The 21,168-nt window shown below is 42.1% G+C and overlaps 1 protein-coding gene across 2 annotated transcripts in view; it reads left to right on the forward strand.

The window, feature by feature from the left end:
* The window catches only part of plat (plasminogen activator, tissue), a 178,579-nt gene that overhangs the window by 45,937 nt on the left and 111,474 nt on the right, over positions 1-21,168 (forward strand). For both annotated transcript variants that reach the window (XM_060931751.1, XM_060931752.1), the window contains exons 2-4: positions 11,512-11,602; positions 11,709-11,751; positions 18,723-18,857. In XM_060931751.1, the coding sequence (XP_060787734.1) occupies positions 11,537-11,602; positions 11,709-11,751; positions 18,723-18,857 (244 nt within the window). In that variant the 5' untranslated portion in view covers positions 11,512-11,536. The remainder of the gene's footprint in view (positions 1-11,511; positions 11,603-11,708; positions 11,752-18,722; positions 18,858-21,168) is intronic.

Below are 21,168 nucleotides of genomic sequence, written 5' to 3' on the forward strand. Positions count from 1 at the left end.
CACTGGATTTGACGAAGGGATATTGGCAGATCCCCTTGACTCCATTATCCCGAGAGAAAACGGCCTTTTCCACACCGTTCGGCTTACACCAATTTGTCACACTTCCTTTTGGGCTGTTTGGGGCGCCCGCTACGTTTCAGCGGCTGATGGACAGGGTCCTCTGGCCCCACGCCACCTATGCGGCCGCATATCTTGATGACATTATCATTTATAGTAATGACTGGCAGCGGCACCTGCAACACCTGAGGGCTGTCCTTAGGTCGCTGAGGCGGGCGGGTCTCACTGCCAACCCGAAGAAGTGTGCGATTGGGCGGGTGGAAGTACGGTATCTGGGCTTCCACTTGGGCAATGGGCAGGTGCGTCCCCAAATTAATAAGACAGCAGCGATTGCGGCCTGCCCGAGGCCCAAGACCAAACAGGTGGTGAGACAGTTCCTGGGGCTGGCTGGCTACTATCATAGGTTTATACCTAATTATTCGGACGTCACCAGCCCGCTGACTGACCTCACTAAAAAGGGGGTGCCAGAGCCGGTCCAGTGGACAGAGCAGTGCCAGCGGGCTTTCTCTGAGGTAAAGGCTGCACTGTGTGGGGGGCCACTATTACACTCCCCTGACTTTTCTCTCCCTTTTGTGTTGCAGACCGACGCGTCGGACAGAGGGCTGGGGGCGGTGTTGTCCCAGGAGGTGGAGGGGGAGGACCACCCCATCCTGTACATAAGCAGGAAGCTTATGCGGTGCGTGAGGGGCGCTACAGCACTATTGAGAAGGAATGCCTGGCGATCAAGTGGGCGGTCCTCGACCTCCGTTACTACCTGCTGGGGTGCCCTTTCACCCTCTGTTCGGACCACGCACCCCTCCAGTGGCTCCACCGCATGAAAGATGCCAACGCGCGGATCACCCGTTGGTATCTGGCACTCCAACCCTTCAATTTCAAGGTGGTCCACAGGCCGGGGGCGCAGATGATCGTGGCGGACTTCCTCTCCCGTCGGGGGGGGGGAGTTGGCTGCGGGCCGGACGGGCGCCCGGCCTGAGTCAGGTGGTGGGGGTATGTGGCAGCAGGGGTGTGGTCAAGCGCCGGTCTGTGACAGGAGGGCGGAGCCAGGGAAAGTGAGTGGCAGAATCACTACACCTGACGGTAATTAACCTGTGTTTGTGTGTCTTCCCAGTAACCGCGCCCTATTTAAGGAGGCAGAGGGAGAGCAGAGGAGAGCTCTTCCCGGGACAAGAACACAGCGTGTGTGTGTGTGTGTGTGTGTGTGTGTGTGTGTGTGTGTGTGTGTATTGAATAGAATAAAACGGTATTGTTACACTGAAAAGTCTGGCAATAAAAGCCGATTTGTACCTGAAGCTTTGTCCTGCTGTCCTCTGTGCTCCCCCCACACCTCAGAGAGCTCTACAGTGCCACATCTGGCAGGAGAGGGAGAGGGCCTCTCAGGTCAACATGCAAAATCCCTTCAATATGCTGATGAGAATTGGGACATGGACTGTTAAAACGATGTGGAGATAAGAGGTTAGAGAATGTTAAGCTAGAGATGAGCAGACTTAACATCCAGATCCTCTGACTTGCTAGAGTGTGCTTGAAGGATAAAGGAGATTTCCTCCATGATGTGCATGTTATTCATTCTGGGGGAACAAAGAGATGGAGGTGTTGTGCTGCTCCTAGACAGATAGGAGGTACAAGGTGTTGTGTTGAATCATTCAGTGATTGACAGACTGATCTGACTTTTGATAGTTAAAGAAGAGGTGAGCCAGTAGATATTATGGGCGCCGTTGTGTACATGCCTTTGACGGATCACCCGGATAAGGACATAGAGAAAATGTATGACATTTGAAGACATCCTTAATCATGGAAAGCATCATGACTGACTGGTACTTCTAGGAGATTTCAACGCAGTGGTTGAAGGGAGGGGTTGCTCAATTACAGGCCATTTTGACCTTGACAAAAGTAATGAGAATGAGGACATGTTAGAGTTCTGCAAACACAGACTTCTCATGATGGCTAATACTTACCTCAAGCACAACTTGAAGGAGGTACACATGGAAGGCAACAGGGGACATCAGGCACCTACAGATTGTTACGTATTTTGGCTCAAACTGATTCGCATGTAAACAATAAAAACAGCCAAATGGCATCCCAATACAGAACACTCTCCCTCTTAAACGAAAAGTTTCAATTTGTGGAAACTTTTTGAAAACAATAAACCAAACTGACAAAAATAGCATTGAGAATCAAAGGCAAATCAAAATAAATTAAAAAAAACCATTCAAATACAATTGTGACAAAGAATCTGCAGTAACATTGTCGATCCACGGATGTGATTAATTGCCACATTGTATTGTTGGAGTATCATACTCCACCATAGCAACTGCTGATTGTTGTTTTTCATCTTGTCTACAAAGACAAGTGGATTGTGACCTGTGAACACGATGACTTGTGAACACAAGTATACATCAAAATATTGCAAAGCTAACAACGAAGCTAAAGCCTCTTTTTCAGTGGTTGAATAATTACATTATCAAACTTTCTAGAAAAATAACACACTGGGTGGTCAACACCATCTACTTCTTGTAACAATACAGCACCAGCTCCAATATCACTTGCATCAACTGCAAGTTTAAACGGTTTGTCAAAATCAGGAGCTGTTAGGAGAATTCATAAGCATGGTCTTTATTCTTTGGAATGCAATTTGGCATTCTTTACTCCGAACAAATTTTGCTTCTTTTTTAACAAAGCTGTCAAAGGCGCAGCCACAGAAGAAAAATTTGGACAAAACTTTCTGTAATATTCAGCCATCCCCATGAATCTCATACTGCCTCACTTCTTCGTTGACTCAGCATGGTCAACAATCGCCTGCACCTTAGCTTGGATAGCTCTCACTTGACCCAGACCAACTTCATGTCCTAGGTGCACAATAGTGGCTTTATAAAATCACTTTTCAACAAATTAATAGTCAACTGAGCCTCAGAACACCTCTCACAAAATGCACAGATATGTCTAATATGTTCTGGCCAGTCAGAACTCACACCATCTAATCCCCCAATGACACAATTCATCAACCTTTGAAACATCGTGCCACAATTTTTCATTCCAAAAGGCATAACCTTATACAAGCTATCAGGAGTTACAAATGCTGAGATTTCGCTCACCTTGTTCATGAGTGGTACTTGCCAATAACCTTCCAGTCAGTCAAATTTGGTGAGATATTTGGAATTGCCTGCTGTCAATACAATCAACCATTCTAGGAATGGGAAATGAGTCACTTTTGGTCACATTAACTTTCCTGAATCAGTACAAAATCTAACAGAACCATCAGGTTTAGCTATCAATATACAAGGTGAACTCTAATTATTGCTTGACAACTCAATGAGCTCATTGTCAAGCATGTACTGCACCTCATTTCACATCAGTGACAATTTAACAGGATTCACCTGATATGGGTGCTGTTTTATGGGTTGACTCTTTTTTTCAGCAATGACATCATGCTAGATTAGTTTCGTTCTGCCTGGCACATCAGGAAATAAATGAACAAACTCAAATCAAATTCCTTAATTCTTCCTTTTGTTGAGGGGAAGGAATGTGTTGAAGTTTGCCATCCAGGTTGGCCAAGACATATGAGGTTTTTGAGTTTTATTTGAGTGTCAAGAACATCAGAATCTAGAAAGTCAGGAGTGTTTTTCACCAAGCTCAGTAACGTTATGCCCTACACCAACAGATTTTACATTTCCTACATCAGGGCCTTTCTTTTCATGATATGCTTTCAGCATATTGATGTGACAGAGCTATTTACTCTTCCTTTGATTGGAAGTAGTCACAACATAATTCAAGTCATTGACTTTCTGGGCAATTGAGTAAGGACCAAAATATTTTGCCTGGAGTTGGGAACCAGGAACTGGCAACAAAACCAAAACTTTATCCCCAACACTGAAAGAATGCTTTGACCCATTTCATACTAGGTCTTCATGTCCTTTTGGGACAACTTAAGATTTGTTATGGACTTTATCAAAGGCATTATGGAGCCTCGTCTTAAAATCTGAGACACAACTCGAGACTAACAGGAGTTTCATCACCACCCAACCATTTCTCCTTGACAAGTTTGAGGGGGCCACAGACAATGTCAAAGTACCAACTCAAAAGGACTGAATCCCAGTGACTTCTGGACCACCTCATGCACCCCAAACAAAAGAGGTACACCATCGTCCTAAGCATGGATTTCATCGTCTGGTGGAAACACTCAAGTACACCTTGGGATTCTGGGTGGTAGGCACTGGAAGTAATTTGTTGAATGTTCAGCTCATGCAGAACTAGTTGGAAAAACTCTGGACATGAAATTCGATCCCTGGTCAGATTGAACAAATTTTGAAAGCCCAAACATCATGAAGAATTTTGAGTGCTTTCAAAACACTACAAGCAGTGATACTTCTCAGGGAATTGCCTCAGGGGAAATGAGTAGAAACACACATGATGGTTAGTAGATTTATTTCCTGACAGTTTTCAGCAGAGGGCCGACAGTCAATGATCATCACCCTGAAGAAAGGCTCATCAAAGGCAGGAATTGGTTTCAAGGGTGCTTTTGGGATGGTTTTGGTTGGGTTTCCCTGTCAGCTGGCAGATGTAACACATTCCACAATACTGGACAACATTCTCTCTCATCTTGGGCCAATAGAAATGACGCCTAATACGATCAAGGGTTTTCTTAACACTCAAATGACCCCACAATTTGTGGTCATGAGCAAGACTAAGGATGTCATTCTGGTAACACCTTGGAACAACAATCTGATGACCCACACTCCACTGTTCATCAACAGGAACATCAGGAGGTCTCCAGTTTATCAAAATGCTCGACTTTTTGTAGTAACAAACTGGGATGGTTCCGGCTTCAGTTTCAAGAGCACACTGTAAAAGACAATGAATCTCAGGATTACGCACTTGCTCAACAAGATTGTTATGATCCAGAGATGATGATAAAATGACAGTCACTAGAAGACCTTCCAGAGTCAGAACACAGAGAAAATAACCGTCATCAGAAGAATTCACTTTGGAGTCCTAAATCTCATCACTGTGAAACATAAATGTCTGACAAAGCATAGCTATCACCAAAATCTTGAGAACAATGGCCCTAGGAATGAGTAACAGCACAGGCAGGAAACAAATTAGGAAACTCTTCTGTGAGTTGCTCTGTGCTAAGATCTACAACAGGAATTTCAGTAATATGAGGCTCTGGTATTGCCTTACTTCTAGCCAAATCATTACCCAACAACATAGAAACACCCTCAACTGGCAAAAACTCTGAAGACAATGGTCACTGAGCCCGAAACCAGCTCCGACTGGAAAGTTGACTTTGTGAAGAGGAACAGAGGTGACGCCACACTCTACCCCAGTGATGAGCACATTGGCTCCAACAGATGACTTCAAATACAAGGTTTGTTTTGCATTGCTTTTCAAAACACCCTATAAACCATCCTGTATTCCAATGGCCATGGCAAAACCATCCAAAAGCCAAAAGTCTTCACCGTAACCCTGGCAAGGGTGGCATATCGGGTACTAGGCCTTGCCAAAGGGCCACCCATGATTTGGTCCAGGGCTGCTTATTTCAATATCTCACAGCTAACCTCCAAAGGTCTTTCCCCTATCTGCCACCCAGGGGACCTGTTTGGTAGGAGTTGTCTCTCCTCTATGGCAGCATTAATGCAGAAAAGTACATGGAGATCTTGGAACAACATATGATGCCTTCAAGACAACCTCTTTTCCAGGGAAATTTCAACAAGATGATGCAAAATCACATTCTGCACACATTACAAAGGCATGGCTGTGGAAGAAGAATGCTGCCTGTCCGCTCTGTCTCCAATAGAGAATGTGTGGCGAATCTTGAAATGAAATACTGGACAATGATGATCCCATACTGTTGTATACCTTAAGACCTGTTTGCAGGAAAAATAGAACAAAATAGCACCTGAAAACACTTCATTGCTTGGTGTGTTCAGTCCCTAAACAGCTTAAGTGTTGTGAGAAGGAATGGCATCATTACAAAGTGGTAATTCTTTTACCAACCCAACATTTCAATAATGTGTTGCAAGAATCAGAATTGAAGTGTTTATTTTATTATAAGTTCAATTTATATAGCACCTTTCTCAAAAGCCAAGGTTGCTTTACAATTATAGGGAATAAATAAGTATTTTTTTTTAAATGTCGACCAAATAGAGGCCAGGATGTCATTCCAATGGTGTAGCAGCCACAGTCCCACTAAAAGCCTCACAAAAACAAGTCCCACACCGCCAGCACAGCCGCCACGATGCCGCCAGCAACATCACTCGGAACACCACGCCATGGATCCACATAGTGAGCACAGAAGCACCACCACGCAGAGTGCCAGTACGTCTCAAACCGCCTGCACAGCTGCTGTGACGCCACCGAGCAGCATCGCTCAGAACACCACGCCAAGCACTAAAGCACAGAGCACTGGACAACCATGATGTTAAAATGAGTAACGAGCTCACTGCAGTCCATATCTAGGAGCACAGGCATCACCCACGGCGAACCAAGGCCTGGAGGGAACCGACGCCCAAAACTGGGTCCGGAGCTACACCACAACGGGTGGACAAAAACACTCAAACAAAAACAAACCTCAAACTACACAAACATTTTTTAAAAAAAGAGAAAAAATAAAAAAGCTCCAGTATTTTCTTTTTTTTTGGGGGGGGGGGGTAAAATTCAAGCGGTAAAGCATCAAATAATGTACTGTTATGTTTTGAGTGCAATACAGGTCAAAGATGATTTTGCAAATTGTTTTCAGTTTTAATTTCAATTTCTACGTACTGTCCCAACTTTTCCCAATTTTATTGCTGTTATCTACAGCAAACAGATTTTAAAAACTCAGTTCAAGATCTCTGCATGTTGTTTGGTGGAGTCGAGGGCCTTGATTGTAATTTGAGAAATTAGTTATTTTAAATTGCCATGTTTATATTTACCATATTTACAACCCCAAATTGACTTCAAAACCATTGTGATGGTACACTGACTTGTAATAAGGAGAATGGCTTGTCTTCCATCTCATCTCCATACCCGGTTTGCCATTTATAGCACTATGCAAGTCTGGTGGTACATTGTGGAGACCTACTGCAAGAACTGCTTTGCAGCACCGTGAGAACTGTGTAATGCTTTATCACACTTGTTAGGTAAGATGGAAGACAAGCCATTCTTTCTATTACAAGTCAGTGTACCATCAAAATGATTTGACACTAAATCAAAAGACTGTTTTAGAAACACAGCACAGACACTACAGTCCATAGTATAGTCAACAATATTAACAGTTGTAGATTGCCGTAATAAAAAAATAAATTTGTATCATTTGTAAGGTGCACTTAAAGGGTACAGTACTATAAAAACCAGAAAGCGTCCGTGTCAACAAGAAAAGGTGTCATTTAATAGACCTTAACAATATTGTTTATATTAGTGTACAAACTTGATGTACAACCTAGATCAGTTTTGTTGCAAAATATTGTACTTAAAATTTCATAAGATAATGTTTTACACAAAAATTGCTGCTGCTCCAATTAAGCTCAATGTGCTCCCTTTCATTTCCTTTACATTGAACATCTCTAAATGGCTCATAAACAGACTTTAAGCATTCACTGATGCTTTAAGTTAATCTTTTTAAAAAATGATTAATAAATAATTTTCACAGCCTTAAGATGACAAAATCAAGGCGGAACTATAATTCATGCCCAAACATGAAAGGGGAATATAATCTATATGAAGAGGAAGCCATCAGAAACCTTCCATCCATCCACCCATTATCCATAACCGCTTATCCTCTGCAGGGTCGCAGACAAGCTGGAGTCTATCCCAGCTGACTATGGCAAGAGGCAGAGTACACCCTGGACAAGTCACCAGATCATCGCAGGGCTGATGCATAGAGACATACAACAATAATTCACACTCTCACCTACAGTCAATTTAGAGCCACCAATTAGCCGAACCTGCATGACTGTGGGGGGGGGGGAACCCACGCAGATGGGAAGAACATGCAAATTCCACACAGAAAGGCTCCCGTATGCCACTGGGCTTGATTCCAGAACCTTCTTGCTGTGTCAGGCGACAGTGCTAACCACTACACCACTGCACCGGCCCCATCAGAAAGCTGTAATATCTGAAGGGGGAGGGAGCTGAATATAAATAAGTTTACATCCATTTAATAATGCCCTACATAATTACACTAACTGGCCAAAAAAAATTGATACTTGGATTTAAATAAGCAAATACATAAGCGCCTTTGATTGGATAATTACTGCAGCAATTAGTGTGTTTTCAGCTGGCAACAATTCTTTTAACCCGAACTGATGCAGTGAGTAGCTTCTCATTTCTTAAAGAAACCTGTCAAGTTTGTTTGTATAGCGCTTTTTAACAATAGACATTGTCCCAAAGCAGCTTTACAGAATCTGAATGACCCAATACATGAGCCAATTTTATCCCTAATCTATCCCCAACGAGCAAGCCTGTGGCGACGGTGGCAAGGAAAAACTCCCCCAGACAACACGAGGAAGAAACCTCGAGAGGAATCAGACCCAAAAGGGAACCCATCCTCACCTGGACAACAGATAACATGACTATAACATTAACAGGTTTAACATGAAGTCAGTTTCGTTGATGTTATAACTCTTTAATGGAAACTTGAGTGCAAAACTGTTCATGACAACTGCAGTCCTAAAGTTAGCAAGTCAACTGTAGTCCTCAGCCATAAGAGCATTACTGTAAGTGTCCAGAGTGTCTTCCAAGTGTGACTTCTAACTGTCCATATGGGGCCGTCCTCCACAGGAGCGATGTGATGAGACTCCAACTAGACGTGGGGCATCAGGATGGATCAGGCAGGTCCGAGGAGCAGAAGAGGTCAGCACCTCAAGCCCAGGATTGACCTGTAACTCAAAGGGACAGATTTTTTGGGGGGGAAAGAGAGAGAAAACGCAGGTTGTTAGGTATGCCCAATGTCACCTGAATAAGTAGGAAGAGTATACATTTTGCGCTGAGTACAAGCAGGGACTCCGGCAAAACTATGACAGCATAACTAAAAGGGGAGAGCCAGAAGGTAACACAGGTATGAGGGAGCCCCGGGACATAAAGCAGCCAGCCACTACACCGTCAACAAACTCGAGTGAGCAAGCGAGTGGGGGACTGACAGCATCTGTACATCTCAGTTTACCAAAACACTCTGTCTGAGGACCCTCCAGATCTACACCTTTACCTCATAAACACCATTAACAAAAGGCTTGACTAAACAGATGTTTTCAGCCTAGACTTAAATGCTGAGACCTGAGGAAGATGTATCCCGTGCTCATGGGAAAGAAGTTACTGTGTTTCAGAAGGTTCAAAATTATTGGCTTGCATCAAACAAGGAAAACAACTAAGGAGATTGCTGAAATGACCTGGAACTGGGTTAATAATTGTCCAATGCATTATTAAAACCTGGAAGGATAGTGGTGAACCATCAGAAAAAAATTTGGTTGGAAAAAGATCCTGACTAACCATGATCAGAGATCGCTTAAATGCTCAAAGTTGAATCGTAAGAAATCAACAGTTGAACTCATGGTTATGTTTAATAGTGAAATTAAGAGCATTTCCACACTCCCAGTGTAATGAGAACTCTCACAGCTGTTGAGTACCAATCCTATGAGTTCTTATCACAATGTAATGAGAACTCAGGATTTGTACTCAACAGCTGTGTGGTCATAAGAAAACTACTGGTTAGTGAGACTAATCAGGAGAAAAGGCTTCAATTTGCTATGGAGCGTAAATAGATTGGATTCTGGAGCAATGAAAAGTCATGTTGTTTAAGTCCAGATTTACCCTATTTCTGAGTGATGGGCGTGTCTAGTAAAGAAGGGAAGCACATGAAGCGATGCATCCATCATGCATAGTGGCCACTGTACAAACCTCTGTAGGCAGTGTTTTTGATTTTTGTAGTTGCTTCAGTTGTTCAGGTTGAGGCTCAGCAATGTTATGGGGCAATAAAATGAAGTCAGCTGATGACCTGAATGTACTGAATGACCAGGTTATCACATCAATGGATTTTATTTTTTTTCTTCCCTGATAGCACAGGCATAAAATTAGGACTCAGGTTCTGAAAGAGTGGTTCAGGAAACATGAGGAATTCTTTTCACACATGAATTTGCCACCACAGAGCTCACCTAAAAATGGGACCTTAACCCCACTGAGAATCTTTGGATACTGTATGTGATAAAGACTTTATGCAGTGGTTCGACTCTCCCATCCTCAACACAAGATCTCTGTGAAAAATTAATCCAACTCTGGACTGAAATAAATGTTCTGATCTTGCATAAGTTTATCGAAACAACACTATGGCAAATGCATAATGTAATCAAAGCTAAAAGCAGTCCAACCAAATATTAGTGTGCACAACTTTTTTTTTTTTTGGTAGGGCAGTGTAGTTTATATGGTTCATGGACAAGCAGATGAATGAAATGTTCAACTGGTTTGATATGGTTTGTAGCTTGACTTTTAAAATGTAGGGTTTTTTTTCTTCATCTAGTTCAGACTGCATGATACAATTAGTTTGACACTCCACTATGAGTGAAATAATTAAATCAATTTTAATGCCAGGGCGGCACGGTAGTGTAGTGGTTAGCGCTGTCGCCTCACAGCAAGAAGGTCTGGGTTCGAACCCCGTGGCCGGCAAGGGCCTTTCTGTGCGGAGTTTGCATGTTCTCCCCGTGTCCGTGTGGGTTTCCTCCGGGTGCTCCAGTTTCCCCCACAGTCCAAAGACATGCAGGTTAGGTTAACTGGCGACTCTAAATTGACCGTGAGTGTGAATGGTTGTCTGTGTCAGCCCTGTGATGACCTGGCGACTTGTCCAGGGTGTACCCTGCCTTTCGCCTGTAGTCAGCTGGGATGGTCTTGCCTGCCACCCTGTAGAACAGGATAAAGTGGCTAGAGATAATGAGATGAGATGAATTTTAATGCCTTGTTGCTTGATTTATAATGGTTTGGTAATTGCTGTCGATGGTTGACAACTTATTTAAACGATGTCTCAATCATTTTTAATACACCATATTATGAGCTTTTTGTATGAGATTAATATTTTAAAATAACATCTACTGAAATTAATTTGTTGTGCTCTAAAAATGTCTCAATGCAGATTTTGGTGCACTTAATAGGTGTGTTTACCCTATCTGTTCCAATATTTTTTGCTCACCTAAAAATGGGTGATCTGCCACTATATTAAATGTTGTTTAACACATTTAAATGTAAATATCAGGACATAAAAAGCTGAAATTTTGATCTATTGTCTCCATTCATCTTTTGATTTCAAACCTAAATGACTTTGGTGTATAGCAATAACAAAAGAATTGCCATTGCTGTTCCTATACTTTCATAGGTGAATGTATGTGAAGGAAAAAAGTGACCCACTGAACTGCCAACTTTCTTCCCAAGGACAAGATGGGACTGTGTACACAATGTGTGCTTGTGTAGTAAATAATTCCTTTTTTTTTTGTATTTTAGTTCATAGAAAGTTCTATCTGAAATCATGAATACAGCTGCAAGATTGTTGCTGCTACTGCTGCCTCTGCACTTTTGCACTTTAGCTGAAATGGTAAGTGCATTTGTGGTCCTGTTCCTTGTCTGCCAAATTACCTCTCCATTTTTAAACTTTAAAGAAAAATAAAAAGACTAACCATGGTAGCACTTATTCTTCTCAGGAACTACTTCACAGGGAGAGAAGAGGAACACGCAACTATAGAGGTGATTTCAGAATCTGACTTTTCAACTTTGAATTCTTTGTCTGAACTTTACATTTACAACATTTATTTACATTGTCCTCAATATTAGCATCTTAATCCAGTGAGACGGACAGTATTCTTGCTAATGGTCTTATTGTAAATGTTTTGTTAAAATTACCAGAGGTTTGAGACTTGGACAAAGGTTCACATTCCAGCAGGACAATGACCCTAAACATACTGCTAAAGCTACACCAGCGTGGTTTAAAGGGAAACATTTAAATGTCTTGGAATGGCCTCGTCAAAGCCCAGACCTCAATCCAATTGGGAATCTGTGGCATACCTTGAAGGTTGCTCTACACCAATGCAACCCATCTAACTTGAAGTTGGAACAGTTTTGCCTTAAGGAATGGGCAAAAATCCCAGTGGCTAGATGTGCTAAGCTAATAGAGACATACCCCAAGAGTAGCAACTGTAACTGCAGCAAAAGGTGGCTCTATAAAGCCTTGACTTTGGAGGTGAATGCCTAAGCACACTCCAGATTTCTGTTTTTTCATCTTAATTATTGTTTGTGTCACGATAAAAAAAAATGCATCTTTTAAAGTGATAGGCATGTTGTATAAATCAAATGGTGATCAAGCTGGAAAGGATGCAGATGGAAATGTGCTGACACATGAAGAGCGTGTGTTGAGAAGGTGGATGGAGTACTTTGAGAATCTGATGAATGAAGAAAATGAAGGAGAAAGAAGGTTGGCTGAGGTGCATATAGTGAATCAGGAAGTACAGCAGATTAGAAAGGAGGAAGTAAGGAGAGCTATGAAGAGAATGAAAAGTGGTAAGGCCCAGATGATATACCAGTAGAGACATGGAGATGATAATTGACTTTTTTGACTAGATTTCTTAACAAGATCTTGGAAAGTGAGAGAGGATGTGTGAGGAGTGGAGTAGCAGTATACTGGCATCAATATTCAAGATCAAGGGTGATGTTCAGTGCTGCAGTAACTATAATGGCATAAAGTTGACCAGCAACAGCATAAAGTTATGGAAAATAGTAGTGGAAGCTAGGCTAAGAGGAGAGATAGATATGTGATCAGCAATATGGTTTCATGCCAGGAAAGAGGACTACAGATGCAATATTTGCTTTGAGAATGTTGATGGAAAAGTATAGAGAAGGTCAGAAGGAGCTGCATTGTGTTTGTGGATTTAAAGAAGGCATACAGTATGGCATTGCAGATGATATTGTGATCTGTAGTGAGAACAGGGGGCAAGTGGAAGAAAACTTAGAGACATGGAGGCATGCACTAGAGAGAAGGGGAATGAAAGTCAGTTGGAGCAAGATGGAGTACATGTGTGTGAATGAAGGTGAGTACAGTGGAATGGTACAGCTGCAAGGAATCGATGTGGTCAGAGAAGGAGAGTTCAAATATCTGGGGTCAACTGTACAAAGTAATGAAGAGTGCAGAAGAGAAGTGAAGAAGAGGGTGCAAGTAGGTTGGAATGGATGGAGGAGTGTCAGGAGCGATTTGTGACAGAAGGTTGCCAGCAAGAGTGAAAGGGAATGTGTACAAGACAGTAGTAAGACTAGCTATGTTGTATGGTTTGGAGACAGTGGCACTGACAAAAAAAAAACAAACATAGGAGGCAGAACTGGAGGTAGCAGAGTTGAAGATGTTGAGATTCTCATTGGGCGTGACAAAGTTGGACAGGATTAGAAATGAATATATTAGAGGGACAGCACATGTAGGATGGCTTGGAGACAAAGTGAGAGAGGCAAGATTGAGATGGTTTGGACAGGTACAGAGGAGAGATCCAGGGCATATTGGGAAAAGACTGCTGGAGACAGAGTTGCCAGGCAGAAGGAAATGAGGAAGACTAAAGATGAGATTTATGGATGTGGTGAAGGAGGAAATGAGGATGGTTGGCATGACCAAAGAAGCTATGGAAGACAGGAGGAGATGGAGGGACGTTATCCGCTGTGTCAACCCCTAACAGGAACAGCCAGAAGAAGATGTACAACAGACATGGTGCAAACAATGGTTGTTTGCAAATTATGTAAAGTCAAGACTAACATGTTGTAGAAACAACAAACCTGTTTAACCACAAAAAATATGTATCCCAAGAGCATGTCAAAATCCAAATAAAACATGTGTAACTCCACTGCAGCTAGAAATATAAAAAATATTGTTGCTAAAGCAAACAGTAGTAACAAATATGCTTGGGTGGTATGACGGTATACTGGGGTATTTAGAAATCCTAATGGTATGATTTTTAATACCATTAAAAATACAGACGGTCCTCTATCTATTAAACTGATAGAGAGATGCTGTATTGAGGTTATGTACTGTAGTGCATAGCACATGCCACCAGAGGTCAGTTTATTGGTGAGAAAGGAGGTGATCATGTTGTCTGTTCTGCAACAACAAGGAGTGGCAGAAGTGAAGTGGACGAGGCACTGCTTCTCTGGGTATTGCATTGCATAATCCACAAGGAATGATACAAAGTAATGCCCTTGTGCAGTCTGATCTAATGGCCTGACAAGATCCAAGCCAATTCTTTCAAAGGGGATCTTGATCAACAGTAAAGGGTACACAGCTGGCATTTGCGACATGCTGTGCACCACCTGCAAACATTGCTACAAATGCCTGGCCAATAGAAACAGGCTATGAGACAGTTCAGTGTTTTTAACCTGCTCTAAATGTGCCGCCATGGGATTATGATGATCCACATGGAACAAAAGTTCCCTAGGGCTCTTCAAGGCCAGCAACTGGGTTGTTTCCTCCTTGGTTTGAGTGTCCTGCATTATGTGATAGGTTATCTTTTAATCATAGAAAATTACAGTTGGGAAAGTGTAACATTAGGCTGGAGGTTTTGACCATCAGTTACTCTCACTTGATCAAAAGCATGTCTCAGGGTCTTATCATGGGACTGCTCCAAAAGGAAATCCCACAGGGAAATCCCTGCAGAGAGTAGAGGGGCAGAGCTTTCCTCACCCTCCTACATGGAGCCGACACAGATGGCCCTGGGACTTCCTCTCACAGCCAGTGCTGCACTTGACCCCCCCGAGTCTCACTATGGCAGGACCCATGCACAAATGGGCACTTTACCAACACTTGAAACCCTAGCTAATTTGTTCCCAAAATTAATGGATGGGTGAGGTGAGGACTAATCATTGCCTCCACTCCTTGCTCTTCTCTCCTAAATTTAATTGTGATGGGCACTAGTGGATACTTGTGAAAATTGTGAATTTTTTTTTTAAAACCAGATTGCCCACCCTTATATTCACAGGACAGTGAGGGAAATGTGTTTGACCATGCTGGCAGTGCTTATTTCACAGGCCTGCCAGTCAGTTACATGGTGTGCTGTGGGGAAGAATACTCTGAGCTGATAATGCTGACCTAACAGAGAGATGGCATATTACTGAAGTCTAGTTACCAGGCTCAGGGAGAGTGTGTAGTATGTTGAGGGAGACCCACTCAACCATGCTAATGATGTATGCACAGGCTTACTTATCAGCTAGACTAGAGTGGACATAATTGTTCAGAGGAGATGGGACTGAAGTAAAATCAACACTGGCAGAAGAGTGAGAGGTGAATGCAACTACTGAACAACCAACAGGGCAATAGTAGAGCTTACTTGCCAATAGCATAGTAGGGGAACATAAGAGGATTAGTAGTGTTAAAGTGCATATCACGGGTAAATTCAGGAGCAAGATCAATGTAATTCTCCTATTTTATATTAAACTTTGGTCAAATATCTGTCACATTTTGCATTTTGTGCAATTTTTTTACCTCGCGCAATACCAGAAAAATTCAGTTGAAATCAAGCCATTTGAGGTGAATTCATCCGCCTCTGAAAAAACTTGCCATTTGGATTTCCTGGGAAACACTGATTTTCGTGACGTCACATGCAGGACGCCTCCTTCTGAATCCTACATCAGCGCTGGTTTGTTTATGAGAAAATGACCTGGTGGTTTTCTGCAAATTTCTTCAACGTTATCACGTAATTATTAAAATGGTTAACAGATATATCGTAGGAGGGTGTAGCAACACCAATCTTGATGGGATTAGTACTCATCATTTTCTAAAAGACCGGACAATGAGAGAGAAATGGGAGCACTTGGTCTACATAGGCTGTGCACTGAAACCGTGCAAGCTCTCTCAGCCTGCTGGCGCTTCTGCAGGTGACATCACGAATCTGGCTCCAGACTCCCTTGGGATTTTTCCAGACACGTTTTGTTATTTTTTTTTTTTTCTGCTGTAGACAGATGGCCTTGTGCAAAATTACCCTTCTGGATGAGTGTGTAAAGGGACATATTTTCATATTTAAAAAAAAGAAATTAGTCCAGGATATGCACTTTTAAAGACAGAAACCACCTTGATACTAGCAGACCAAACATAGTTCCATAGCACTCTCCAGAAAAGGCTGGAAGGTTGGAATAAATGGAATGACCATGGCAGGGCAGAAGACTGATGATAAAAGTAGTCCATGACAAGCTTTGGAAGAAAGGTACCTTTTGTACCATAGTCAAAAACTGTAGCTCAAAAAGCAGATGGCGCCATATGGTGTCCATGTGGTCCAACATGTGCCCAGTGTGTCTAAGCCAAGAGGAAAGAGCAACACTCGCTGGTCACTTGAATAAGAACAGTCGTGCACTTGCACATTTATACAGTTATCCAATAAGCCAATCATGTGGCAGCAGCACAGTGCATAAAATCATGCAGATACAAGTCAAGAGCTTGTTCACATCAAACAGCAGAATGGGAAAAAAATGTTATCACTATGACTTTAACCATGGTATGGTTGTTGGTGCCAGACAGACTTGTTTGAGCATTTTGGAAATCAACAATCCCCTTGAATTTTACACACACATCAGTCTCATGTTTATGTAAAATGGTGCTAAAAAACAAAAAATATCCTATGAGTGGAGGTGGATGAACTACAACAGTAGAAGACTACATCTTCAACTGTCCAGTTTTAATGAACCTGTGCCTATGATAGCCTCAGATTCCTGTTCTTGGCTGACAGGCGTGGAACCCAACGTAGTCTTCTGCTGTTGTAATCCATCCACCTCAAGGTTTGATGTTCTGTGCATGCTGTGATGCTTTTCTGTTCACCACCTTTGTACAGAATGATTATACAAGTTACTACAGTTGTGCTCAGAAGTTTACATACAGTGACATGAATGTCATCTTGGATATGAATGTCATGGCAATATTTGGGCTTTCAGTAATTTCTTTGAACTGTTCTTTCTCTGTGGCAGAAAGAGTGTACAGCATACGTACAGCTTTAATTAAAAAAAACACTAGAATTTGGTGCACAAGTTTTAAGTTTCTTTGGGTTTTCTGAAATAAACACAGGGTCAAAATTATACATACAGGGTCAAAAATTTATATACACTCACTTAGATTATTAATTCAGAGGTGCTGAAACTTCCAAAATGTGTCTTATCTTGCCAAGGTCTCTTAACTTCTTGTTAGTGATCATAATTGACTACAGCTGATAGCTTCTCTGTGCCTTCATAAAAAGCGTTTGTTTACAGCACTCATTGGATTGACCAACACACAATACAATGGGAAAGTCCAAGGAGCTCAGTGCAGATCTGAGAAAGAGGATCGCCGATGTACACAACTCTGGAATGTCTCTTGGAGCCATTTCTAAACAACTGCAAATTCCAAGATCAGTTCAAACAATTGTATCCAAGTTATTGTGAGGTGTAGGTCACTTTGCTTCAAGAAAACCCAAATTGTTATCCTCAGCTGAAAGGAAATTGGTTTGGATGATCAGGAACAACCTGGGAACCACCATGACACAGCCCTGCCATGAACTGGAAGCTGATGGATCACTGTCTACAGTTCAGGGAGTTTTACATCACCATGGATTAAAAGGCTGCTATCCAAGAAATAACCCCCTGCTCCAAAGTTGACACCTTCAAGCTTAAGTTTGAAGCTGACCACATGGACAAAGAAAAAAGCCTTCTGGAGGATAGCTGTATGGTCAGATGAGACAAAGATTGAGTTGTTTGGCCACCATGTACAGAAGGACACTGTACCAGCTATTGGTGGTGGTGGTAGGATCATCATGCTCTGGGGCTGTTTTGCTGCCAGTGGAACTGGTTCATTGCACAAAGTGAATGGAATCATGAAAGAGGACTACCTCAGAATTCTTCAGCATAAACCATCAGAAACTTGAACAGGACTTAGGACTTACAACAGGACAGTGAACCCAAACATGCATCAGAGCTGGTTGTGGAGGATAAAGCAGGCTAACATTAAGCTTAAAACAAGTCCTGACTTCAACCCTATTGAAAATATATGGACCGTGCTTATAAGTCGCGTCCATGCCAAGAAAAAAACAAATTTAATTGAACTCTACCAATTCTACCATGAAGAGTCATGAAATATCCAATCAGAATTCTGCCAGAAGCTTGTTCATGGTAAACAAAAATGTTTGGGCAAGCTGAATCTTGCGAAGAGACATTTAACCCAAATATTAGGTGTGCTGTATGTATATTTTTGACCCTGTATTGATTTCAAAAAACCCAAAGAAAATTAAAACTTATGCACCAAATTCTAGTGGGTTTTTTAAGGTGTATGCTGTACATTCTGCCACAGAAAAAGAAGAGTTCAAAGAAATGACTGAAAGCCCAAATATTGCCATGACATTCATATCCAAGATGACATTCATGTCACTGTATGTAAACTTCTGACCACAACTGTAACAATGCTGGTAATCAGTCAGTGAATGTGCTGCATAGTTACAGCTGACAAATATTTTTTGTTGTTGTTCTTAATATTGACCCTACATCTACCCACATTTTTGTCTTTGTTCTGATGATGTTTTTGTTTGTTGAGTTTGGTATTGTGGTAATTTTGTTTGTTATGGAAACAACACTGTCATAAGCAAAGTTGTAACCAGTTTTGTCTTCTCTATGTGATTGGTGTGTGTGTGTGTGTGTGTGTGTGTGTGTGTGTGTGTGTGTGTGTGTGTGTGTCCCAGACCACTGTGTAGACTCAGTCTCAGCTGCAGTCAGACAGAAAGGGGAAACTTGGCTACGATGGAGAGGTCAGAAAGTTGAGACTTGCCGCTGTGCCTCAAGAGGAAGAGCACGCTGCCACTACATACCCATCACTAGTGAGTGAAAAACACACGCACAAACACACACAAGTATTCTTAAAGTCAAACAAAACCCAAAAATAAATGTGGTTTACTGAGCACAGTAAGTGCCGTGATGTGCCCTCTGCACATCCATCCACCCATTATCTGTAACCGCTTATCCTGTGCAGGGTCATAGGCAAGCTGGAACCTCTCCCAGCTGACTATAGGCGAGAGGCAGGGTACACCCTGGACAAGTCGCCAGGTCATTGCAGAGCTAATGCATAGAGACAAACAACCATTCACACTCACACCTATGGTCAATTTAGAGCCGCCAGTTAGCCAAACCTGCATGTCTTTGGACTGTCAGGGAAACCGGAGCACCCAAAGGAAACCCACGCCGACACGGGAAGAACATGCAGACTCCACACAGAAAGGGCCCCCCATCAGCCACTGGACTCAAACCCAGAACCTTCTTGCTGTGAGGCAACGGTGCTAACCACTACACCACCATGCTGCCCGCCCTCTGCACATTTAAATAAAAAAAAATTATAACAATTTATCTATTTTAAAAGTTATTAAATTGCTAAAAATAGGCTTCCATGGCCACAAACATTTGCACTGAAATTGGATATCTGGCCGTGACGTTAACGGCACCCTAGAATGCCAGTTACCTTCATTAGACAGCACTATCAAATAAAGGTTTCTAATTCTAAAAAAAAAAATAAAATCACTGGGCGTCACTTCTCTCTCTCAGTGCGCGTGCACAAGTGTGAAGGACTGAGTGGAGCATTGTGAGTGCAAGTGATTTCTGAACTTTTTTTTTCCCAAACTTTTTTTCTTTGTATTGTATATTTTCAGTTTAAATTTTCTTTGGTAAAGTGGTTTGAGTTTTGGTGAGAAAAGTAAGTGTGTGTGTGTGTGTGTGTGTGTGTGTGTGTGTGTGTGTGTGTGTGTGTGTGTATACATACATACACGCATTTGTGCATGCATTTGTCTTTGGCACATTATACTGGAAGCATGCTGACTCCAAAGGCCAATATGTTTGAAAAATTAACACACCAACATGGCATGAAGATTGTATGTAAGGTGAGTGTGGAAGATTGCTGCTTTGCTGTAGGAAATGTAGTGGAGCATAATATCACGTCAGCCTCACAAATGAACAATGCCATTGTGATATTCCTAAATTCTGTAGATGGAGTAAATGAAATTGTGAGAAGTGGAGTAGCGATCCAAGACTCCCTAACTGTGTTTCCTCTCAGTACTCCATCAAAAAAGATTATACTGTCCAATGTGCCACCTTTCATTAAAGATGAAGCAATTACGAAAGAGCTCTTCTGCTATTGGTCTCACCAATTAAAAAAAAAAATCCCGCAAGGCTGTAAATTGCTGCTGGTAAAACACCTAGTATTTTTTAGGAGACTAGTTTATATGGTGCTCAACAATGGTGTTGACAAGCTTGACCTCGTCATGAAATTTCGTGTGGACAGTTTTGTTATTTTTGCTACAACCGACACAGGAATGAAATATTTCGGCTGTGGTGAAACAGGACATTTAATCCTTGCATGTTCAGAAAGCTTAAACCTAGAAGGGGTTAAAGACAAGCATGCTGAGCAGACTGGGCCCACTGCAGCGGAGCCCAAGAGAGCTGGGCCCTATGTACCTGCTCCCCCCTATGGCCAACTCCATTGTGGCTGACCCTCCTGTGACTGAGTCCATTGCAGCTGCTCCCTCCATGGTAGAGACAGTCATGACCAACCCCCCTGGGGTCGTGGATAGACCAGTCAAGAGGGGCCCTGATGCTGCTGCAGCACAGCCTGTGGGGGAAAATACAAGTGAGTCAGAGCCCACCATAGTTGAGATCCACACAGATGAAACAGCAATTGAGCTCCCCATGCAGACAGAGGAAAGGCAGGACAGCTATTTCGCTGACATAAAGGAAAACAGAGATACAGACAATGAGATGAAAGCACCAGTTTTTAAAGTCCCTAGCAAAAGAAAGAAAAAGCCCCAAAGCAAGGGTAACAAACAAGTAATAAAAATGAAACAGATGCAGAAGAAGATAGTGATGGGTACTCCACTGACTCAAGCTGGTCACATTGTTCATAGACAGATGATGTGAATGTGCTTTACACAGCTGCTGAGATCAAGCAGTTTTTAAAAGATAAAGGAAAAAGTGGCGTGAAGCCTGAAATTTTTTCAGATACTGTTTAATTTGTACATGATGTTAAAAAGTTACTGCAAAATGGGGCTTTTATAGACGTTGAAATGTACCAATTGAAAATGATGTTGACCAAACTTAAAAACATGGATCTGAAGGTACAAATTAGAATGTCCAGCCCAACTTTAA

Source organism: Neoarius graeffei, chromosome 10 (assembly GCF_027579695.1).
Source record: "Neoarius graeffei isolate fNeoGra1 chromosome 10, fNeoGra1.pri, whole genome shotgun sequence".
Taxonomy (NCBI): Eukaryota; Metazoa; Chordata; class Actinopteri; order Siluriformes; family Ariidae; genus Neoarius; species Neoarius graeffei.